The sequence below is a fragment of the Erythranthe guttata genome, chromosome 10, assembly GCF_056151865.1.
Source record: "Erythranthe guttata isolate IM_541 chromosome 10, IM_541, whole genome shotgun sequence".
NCBI classification, from domain to species: domain Eukaryota; kingdom Viridiplantae; phylum Streptophyta; class Magnoliopsida; order Lamiales; family Phrymaceae; genus Erythranthe; species Erythranthe guttata.
This window is the reverse complement of record NC_142542.1, coordinates 7,670,059-7,680,146: the sequence shown is the minus strand read 5'-3', so window position 1 is coordinate 7,680,146 and position 10,088 is coordinate 7,670,059. Positions and strand designations below refer to the sequence as shown.

General features: G+C 31.5%; 1 protein-coding gene across 1 annotated transcript; it reads right to left on the bottom strand.

Moving 5' to 3' along the window:
• Positions 1 to 5,346: 5,346 nt before the first annotated feature.
• LOC148767416 (putative pectinesterase 53) lies at positions 5,347 to 9,755 on the bottom strand. The gene is made up of 5 exons (XM_088824528.1): positions 9,412 to 9,755; positions 9,147 to 9,321; positions 8,125 to 8,331; positions 5,829 to 6,058; positions 5,347 to 5,739 (listed from the first exon to the last, which is right to left on the bottom strand). The coding sequence occupies exons 1-5, from the start codon at positions 9,651 to 9,653 to the stop codon at positions 5,589 to 5,591; spliced, it is 1,005 nt and encodes a 334-aa protein (XP_088680654.1). The 5' UTR covers positions 9,654 to 9,755; the 3' UTR covers positions 5,347 to 5,588.
• Between the last annotated feature and the right edge of the window lie 333 nt (positions 9,756 to 10,088).

The window sequence follows — 10,088 nt, the reverse complement described above, 5'->3', positions numbered from 1 at the left end:
CAGACCCATCCAGAGCAAGTCTAAGTAGAAATTAGTCGTAAATATACATACGAATTTTCAAGAGCAACATACCGAGTACGCGATAATATTATACATAACTATAAATATGAAAGAGTACCTTACTTTGTGGAAAATAATCCTTGAATTTGAATCACAACATACTTTGCAATAAATGTGTTTCCATTGTGAAAAATATTTTTTGAGTGTGTGCAGTCATGCAAAAATAGCTTATAAATCAACAAGGTACATAAACTAAAATGAATTTATTAGAAATAAACCACACAATCCCCAAAAAAATATAGTTTTCAATAAATGAGCGTATATAACGTATGGTTCACTTTAATTATTTTATGACCCTTTTGGATGTTTTTATTATTGATCCACTTTGGAGAGTTACAAATATTACCTTACTTTATGCACGCATTATCAGAATAAAGAATGAGACTAAATAATATAGTGCCCTTTAGGGTGACATGTGCAACAATCGACTTTATTAACTTTATTTAAAAGAAAATTTGCTATCTACAAATTCAAATAAAATAATATCTTATTTATTTCAAAATACACACGAGATAATCATTTTATGATTGTATGACCACTAAACGATAATCTTATTATCATAATGGACTTCTTTCGTTTCCAAGCAATATTCTAGAATATCTATTTTTAAAGATTTGGTGGTTGCACTTTACTGTTTGATAATTACTATAATTTTACATATATGTCATTTATGTTCATGATATAAGCTCTTAATAGGGTTCATAATGAATGAATCCTTTGCTGACTAGGCATACAATCTATCCTTTTGATATTGCCCACTAATGTTCACTTGTTCTCAAATATTAATGTTATGTATCCTAAACACATACAAACCTTATGACTATATGATAAAACTGCAAATGTCATTGTCACTGCAGATTTCAATTGATCTTTAATGTCATTCTCTCAAGGTTTGTTGAGTTTTCTTATAAGGAACAATCACCTTAACTTAATGTAGCGGTTGTTAAACATTGTCTTATTAGAACAATCAAATTGGTTCCTCCTTAGAGGCAATGTCTCTAACATTAACCATCCATTCAACCTCGACTACCTTAAAAGATCTATTTCTCATGATACATCGTTCCATCTGCAAATATTTTTAAATTTCGACAATTCATGATATATCCGATCCTCTATAATAATTGTACTACAATAGTCAATTTACCAACTAACGTTTAACTTCCATAATAAAAAAATGCTAAATTTTAATATTTCCCCTTCAACTATACAAGCCTACTACTTCTCTAATTGTGATTGAAATTTTTTTAAGGAATGATTGGTTGTATAATCCTAATCGATCTTATTCCTACTACTATGTATATCCATACACAAAATTCATAAAGGGATCCACTCAGTAGTGAAGACATGACTTAAGCAAGTATATAAATATAAATGTCATGAAATTTTGTAGGAAACATCTATCTCCATTGAGATTTTGTTGTGTTCCTATTTTTAATATTTTATCTCTTTCAATAAAATAAAAAAATACTAATGATTCTTATATACACTGGGTTGTGAGTTACATGCAATTGCACCATGGGCAGTGGCAGCTCAAAATAGAAGCTCGAGTTAGGAAAACACAAGTTTCTTCCTTGTCAACTGTAGAGTGACGGGTTCAAACATAGTGTACCTAGGGAGAGCATGGGCTCCTTTCTCTACAACCATATTTGCCTATACATACATGGAAAACAATATCAATCCGAAGGGCTGGTTTGACTGGGGTGATCCCTCCAGACAACTGTAAGTCATCTCTATGTAAGTGGTTTTATATATTTGAAATTCTTATGAGTGATAATGTTAGTTTTTCGATAAATATGGTCTTAAATGGTACAAGACTGTAACCTTTGGGGAGTATCAGTGCAGTGGACCTGGATCAAATACTGCATGAAGAGATAAATGGTCAAAAATTCTTACGGATGAAGAGGCTCGACGGTTTACTTCCCTTGAATTTATTGATGCATCTGAATGGCTCGACCTATCACAAATAACAACATGCTTTGATTAAATATTTTTTAGTTATGGATATTTTTAAAAAATGACTAGTTTTTCTTTGTGATTAAACATAGAGATAACTCAATCAAGTAAGCGAACACAATAATGTCAAGCATGGTTTAGGTCCAATGTAAATATTGTTAGAGTAGGTGACCAACAAGCCAACTTGTGTCTGTGGTCTTTCGTTTATTATTGTAATAAATAATATTTTTTCGTATTAACGATAAAACACCTTTCGGCATTCTATATCTTTGTCCCTTGCATAAGCATAGATATAGTTCTTACAGTTATTATAATTACTTATATTTGAATGTAGTAGGATCATGAGATATTTAGTTAAATAATGTGACTGTTAAACCATGTTCCTAGTCAACGGGTTACGCCACCAATGAGGATATCGGCCTTTCTCATTTGAGACTAGTACTTAGTGTATGTGTACTGCATCTCATCGGTAAACGGTATTGTGATATCGGCATACATAAGTGGGTCCACATAAGTTGATGAGTTCAAAGAATTCTCTCGTCCTAGAGATTTGTAACTGGTTCTCAATAATCGAGTAGAGGTCTCTATGATGTAGTCGTGCACCATTAGTCCTCTAGACTTAGACATCACCGTGACTTCACTAGAGGACCAGCTGTATCTTAACTTGTCTCTGAGTTCCACCGAGGACTGCCCCAAGGGCCAGTGTTCGTGTAGTCCGAAATCTAGTGAGAGGTCTGTGCATGGTAGTCGGGGATTCGATCGTTAGAATAGTCTTGGATGACCTTTGTGTTCTTATAGTTTGTAATCATTAAGTCTCTGGCCATAGCTGACTATGTGATGATTAGGGAATGTGAATCTTTAACTCATGCACGAACCAATTGCAACACTTAGAACGATCGCAGAGTTATTGAACTATAAAGAAGGTCTCGATGAACCAATGCCTCTAGTTCAATTGGGACATATGTGTCGAAGGGATCGTACTGGAATCATGATGCATAGTTGCTGGACGCCAATCTTTATTCATTCAGCAATTAAGCTGAAATGAGCTTCATCTTAATTAAAACTCTAGGGACGAGTTTAAACCACAAAGGGTTGTGGGCCCACGGCTAGCTTACACCTGAACCACCGATGGTCACACTGCTTGTGTAGTTGATCACAATACGACACTTTTCCAACCCTAATCACGAAATTATCAAACGAAGGTGACAAAATTTGTGTTAACCCGAAACAGTCTTCAATATCTTGATCGTCCGAAGACAACGCGTGAGTTGCACGTGCTGCCGCTGCCCCGCGCGTCTGACACCGTCGCCGCGCCGTTGCTTCCCCTGACTGTATGAATTGGTTTCCGTGATATTTGTCGTATGATTATTGGTTGAATGGTTTTGTGAAATTGTTTAATGCATGATATGTGATTTACTGCGAGCATGTTACGTGTTTTGCGATAGCAAATTAATAATATCTATGCATGTTTGGATTTGCGCTAGAAGCAATAAGATATGCATTAATTGCTATATTGTGCACGTGTTTATATGTTAAAACGTTTTTCATATAAAATAATTTTTCTTCCGCTGCGTACACGTGCCTAATTCCCAACAGTGTATCAGAGCTCGTTAAGCAATTAATGCGTTAATATATTGCTTATTTTAAGGCTTTTTTCGTTTATTAAAATTGGAATTGTTGTATTATTTAATTGGGATTTTTTGAAAGTTTAAAATATTTCTGAAATATTTTTAATAACTTTTCCAACCTTAAAATTGTTTTAAATTGGAAAAATCCTGATCTGAAATAATTAAAAAATTGTTGTTTTTATCAATTACCCGGTCCGACCGGTCCGACGGTTCTTTTCAATTCAGCTGACCGAATCGACGTGAAAACGGATCGGTCAGGCCGGTTCTCGGTCTGACTGACCCGACCTGCTGATTCGGCCAGCTCGGCCGGACGATTCAGTCCGACTGACCAGTCGGACCAGACCGGTTCAGAAAAAAAAAATTATTTCAGATTTCTAATATTAAACTTGAAACAGATTGATTTTAATTTTTTGAAAATTATTTTCAATTAAACCCAATTAGATAATTGATGCAACGTATAACTATTTTAGTAAATATGCTTTGGATTAATTAATTAATTTAAAATTGTTAAATTGATTTTAATTAATATAACTCATGTATTATATTGATTGTACTTCAACTTAAATATTTATACCTCAACAATGTGATTGATTTATGCTAGTTGTGGTCTTATAGTTATTTTGAAAACCCGATAATTAATTATAAAATTAGGCCGTATGTTCCTCTTAGGACAATATGCATTTCCGTATACCTTTATAGAACATAGATGTTGGAATCACATCGACCATTCCAATCCTTCTGATGAGATAATTTGTTTTCTAAAATTCCCTCATTCTTAATTTATTAATAACTATTTTAAGCTATAAAGAAAAACCAATATGTTGAATTTTTCTTTCTTTCTGCCAACGGCTAAATTATGTATAGGCCCTTGCAATAGTGCAGTACGCCCTGTTAGCGGGGAGTGATATTGTAAGGTAAGTTGTAATTTAATTGATATAATGATGAAGGTAGTCATAGAAAGAGTTATGCAAGATTAACGTGGTCGGCTAGATTAACTAGGGGCTGCATTAGTTAGGTATAATCAGTTCTATGAGCATCTTTGATTGGTAGGTTAGACTTGACACACGAAGATTTTGAATTCGCGAGATTATCTTAGGTCATTATCAAGTGTGAGGAAAAATACTTTAGAATCATATAAATGATAAAATTGATTGTGATCTGTCTTTGGACAAATGTAACCAGACTAAATTAATTACGAGAGCAAATCGCAAGAGGTATTAGCAGCTATCCATCTTCTCAAGTTTTAGATCAAAATGACGCTTCAAGAGGTATAGTATATTTCACCAAATCCACTGTTTAACTATTCATTTAAATAATTAATTGCATTGATTAAATATGATTTTCATGAGATGATGGTGTTGCTATTTAAATATGTGTATTCGAATGCCATGTGTTTTAATTATTTTCATCGAGAATGTTAGTATGATTGGGTTTAATTACATTTAATTTATTATTATATTTATTATATATACAAGCATGTTTGTCTATGATTAGAAGAAACCAGGTACGCAATTAATTGTAATTATTATGTGTGTATGTTCATATAAATTTATTTATATGAAAAAAAAAAAAATTTTGTTATGTACCGTGCTCGATTCCCAATACACAGTAGCAAATTACTAAACCTATATGAAAAATTACTAATGCAAAATTTTAATTTCTATTTTTAGTGTACTTATCACACTTGACACCAAAGTAGGTAATGTTTCCAAATATTTAAGACAAACACTACTACTGCAACATCTAGTTCAAGATCATGAATTACATTGAATAGTACGTCTCATGCTTGTAATTAATTTCCTTGAAGCATAAGGCGTCACATTGCCATATTGCATTAACACTAGACCTAATCCATGTTTAACATTATTGTGTTTAATCACAAAGAAAAACTAGTCCTTTTTAAAAAATATCCATAACTAAAAAAACTTAATCAAAGCATGTAGATATTTATGATAGGTCGAGCCATTCAGATGCATCAATAAAGTCAAGGGAAATAAACCGTCCAGCCTCTTCATCCGTAAGAATTTTTGACCATTTAACTCTTCCTGCAGTATTTGATCCAGGTCCACTGCACTGATACTCCCCAAAGGTTACAGTCCTGTACCATTAAACACCATTTATATCTAAAAAATAGTATCATCAATCATAATACTTTAAAATAAAACCACTTATGTAGAGATCACTTACGATTGTCTAGAGGGATCAGCCCAGTCAAACCAGCCCTCCGGGATGACGTTGCTATCCATATAAGTATAGGCAAATATGGTTGTAGAGAAACGACCCCATGCTCTCCCTAGGTACACTAAGTCTGAACCGGTCACTCTACAGTTCACAAGGGAGAAACCATTGTTATCCAAACTCGAGTTTCTTTTTTGAGCTGTCACTGCCCCTGTTGCAATTGCATGTAACTCACAACCCTACATGTATGTGTGTGTATATATATATATACACACACACACACACGAATTATTAGTAATTTTTTTTTTTTCATTTTATATGAAAAGAGGAAATTTGAAAATTATAAGCAAAACAAAATTTCGAGTGAAATAGATGTTTCTTACAAATTTTATGATATTTATATTTATATACTTGCTTAAATCATGTCTTCACTAATCAGAGTGAATCCCTTTATGATTGTTAGAGCGTGGACATACATAGTAGTAGATCAATTTGGATTATACAACCAACTATTTCGTACATTTTTTTTAATCACAATTATAGAAGTAGTAGGCTTGTGTAGCTGAATGGGATATATTAAAATTTAGCATTTTTTTTTATTATTGAAGTTAAAATTGTTGGTAAATTGACTATGTAGTACAATTATTATAGAGGATCAGAAATATATCATGAATTGTCAAAAAATAAAAATATTAGTGGATGGAACGACGAATCATGAGATTGGAGATCTTTTAAGGTAGTCAAGGTTGAAGGGATAATTAAGGTTAGAGACATTGACTTTGAGGAGGAATCAATTTGATTGTTCTAACAAGACAATGTTTAACAACTCTGCAATTAAGTTAAGGTGATCAACAAACCTTGAAAGAATGACATTAAAGATTAGTTGAAATATGAAGTAACAATGACATTTCATGTCTTATCATATTGTCATAAGGTTTATATGTGTTTAGGATAAATAAAATTAACATTTGAGAACAAGTGAACGTTATACATGAATGGATCATTTGTAAAAACACCCAAAAAGGTAAAAAATAGTTATGCCGAACAAAAGTTATATATGCTCATTTATTGAAAACTAGATTTTTTGGAGGATCGTGTGGTTTATTTCTAATTTAAAGTTAATGATGTCAATACATCATAAATTCATTTTAGTTTATGTACCGTGATTAAGTTGTTTTTGTACGCGTGTTAAGCATACACTCAAAATATTTTTCACAATGGTAACACATTTATTGCATTTTTTGCATCTTCTTTCAAAATATATCAGTAAATTTTATGAGAACTATTACTGTGCATGTCCTATGATTTAAGGAAATTGTTACTCTATGGAAGTATGTATGAATGTATATATTTTAGTAGACCATTGGTATATTTAGATACAAACTAAACTTGTATGTTTTGATTTTATGCAGAAATTAAGTAATCGATTAATTGCAATATGTACTATTATTTTATACTTTGATGAAATAAAGTTTAAAGTATGAGCAGTTAAAGTAGTCCTGCTTAGATCACATTAAATGTAGTGTTCATGTTGTACACTATGATTTGATCTATTTCAATCGATTGTCTTGCTATACATGATTATCATCGGAATTAGACGCGCCTATTGTAAGAAAAACCCATTCAACCAAATATCGGTAAAGGTTAAAGAACAATATTGTAAGGAATACCCTTTTAAATGATAACAATAATTTGAGGTTACATTTATCAGGTACATAGCATATGTCGCCTAAGTGGGAGAATGATGGAAAGATTTTGCATGTGTAGACTCACATATGTATATTAAATGTATGTAGGTATCTACAAGAACAATCTAAATTAGTTTAAATCTACTAAACATAATATGTTGCACTTGTGGGTATTGGACTATATATTATTTATAGGTATAATGCGTAACGACAATTATAGTGATTAGTAACATGATTATGGCCTGAATCAACAATAACAAAGTGACTATATCCTTGAGTTATTTATAGGGTTTTGATCCAAAATGAATGTTTAGAAGAGTCATTCACAAGAAAGCAAACAAGGGATCTATGTGAACTTTATATGACCCATCGCAAATCCCAATGTATGTTGAGATTCAAATTCAAGAATTATTTTCCACGAAGTGAGGTACTCTTTCATATTTATAGTTATGTATAGTACTATCACGTACTCGGTATGTAGCTCTTGAGAATTCGTATGTATTTATGATAAATCTCTACTTAGACATGACCTAAATGAGTCTGTTCATGAACTAAAACTCCATTATCCAACATTTGCAGTAAGTATGTTAGTCCTATATATAGAAATAAAAAATTACCTTAAAGTAGGAACGAGCTTCACCACAGATGAAATCCACAGATCCTTCAATGTAGCAATCTTCGTAGTAATGCCTACCATTTTGATCCAAAAGAGTGTCTTGTGCCCCTAGAATCTTACAACCCGCAAATGCGGATGCGTCTCCTGCTACTCGTAAAGCTACTCCTTGCATTCCTTCAGCTCCTTCTGAAGGAATTGGAGCCGTATTCTGCATATATATATATATATATATATATATATATATATATATATATATATATATATATATATATATATATATATATATTTAAACCACTACGTAAGATATGATCTTTGAATTAATACAGATATGTGAAAATATCATAAATACGTGCTGAAAACTATGCCATTGAGACATAAATGGACAGACAAACGTAACATGTATGTTTTACTAAAGTTATTTACAATTTTCAATCACCTCTTATCACATGCAAATGATATCGGTAAATCTTTATTTCGAAACTCGTATGCTCATAAAAAACATGTTACATGAGTAATAAATTATGTTGAATAATTATATGTTCAAATAAAAGTAGATAATATAATTTAACATCTCAATAAAATGCTTATAAAGATCATGAATTTATTTTTATTTTTTGAAGGGTTTATTCTAATTTCCTTTCTAAAATATCCACCATATCTTAGTGAGTGTGCGTGTGTGTGTGTGTGTGTGTGTGTGTATATATATATATATATGTATATATATATATATATATATATATATATATATATATATATATATATATATATATATATATATATATATATATATAGGGAGAGAGAATTAAATGAAACATGGAACAAAATTAAATCACATAAAACAAAGATGTAAGACTATACATTATATATATATATATATATATATATATATATATATATATATATATATATATATATATATATATATATATATATATATATATATATATATTATTCGTTCCTCAAGTGCCACATGTAACATAGAATTAAAACATATAATACAAAAGAGGTGAGACTACACAGTACCTTAAATGTGATATTTTTTGCTACAAAGTATGGTGCATCTATGCCAAAAGTTGCTGAACCATATGTTCCAGATGGCTGTGAACTGGCTGTATCGCCCCATTGGACCACTGTATTTTCTGCCCCAGCACCTTGTATTTTTATATACGCTTTTGTTGAAGGTATTATTACCTTCTCGCTTCAAAGAATATTCAGTTCAAACAAATGAATAAAATTCATGCAAATATAATATACATATAAATGGATGAACTAAGAAAGAAGAACTTACATGTATATCCCTTCATGAACATCGATCAAAACTTTGTCTTGGTTCACCAAAGGGAGAGAGTCGATTGCAGCTTGAATTGATGTAAAATCTCCGGATCCTGGATTTTTATCGACTGTAATGATGATAGAAGGGGCCGCCGTGATGACTTTGTTGCTGTAGCAAATTATTGTTTTATTGTTTCCATTCACCAGAAGTAGAAAAAGAATTGTTATAAGGTGGGGGATATGTGTATAGGCAGACATGGTTAACGATGTAAACAAGAGAGAATAATTTGAGGAGAAGAGAGAGAAAAATTGAAGGACAAATAATGTAATGGTTTTCACTTGTAATGCATTTAGTGCTTGCATGGGTTATATATACAGCTTACCTGCACAATTAACAAGAAAATTTTAATTATAGTTCTCCAAAACACCTCGAAAAATTATACAGACCGTCTTTAAAGTTTGGTCTCATGACTACTAGATCCCTTAGATTTGAAAAGTAAACACAAATCTCTCTTGAGATTTAGTTCAATCTAACACTCAACCCCTTCTAGTAATTATTTTAATCAAATATCTTAATGACTCATTTCACAAATTAAGCTAATTTCACGGTATACCTAATTACACATATTGAATAACATTACTCACACATCTCTAAATGTTTTAATTTTGGAATAAAAAAAAAAATTAAAAATA

Excerpts from the sequence above, each read along its gene's own strand:
- LOC148767416 (XM_088824528.1), bottom strand. The coding sequence starts at position 9,653 with ATGTCTGCCTATACACATATCCCCCACCTTATAACAATTCTTTTTCTA. Across the intron at positions 9,322-9,411 it reads GTTCATGAAGGGATATACAT|CGAGAAGGTAATAATACCTT; the intron begins GTAAGTTCTTCT and ends TATTCTTTGAAG. Across the intron at positions 8,332-9,146 it reads CAAAAAATATCACATTTAAG|AATACGGCTCCAATTCCTTC; the intron begins GTACTGTGTAGT and ends ATATATATGCAG.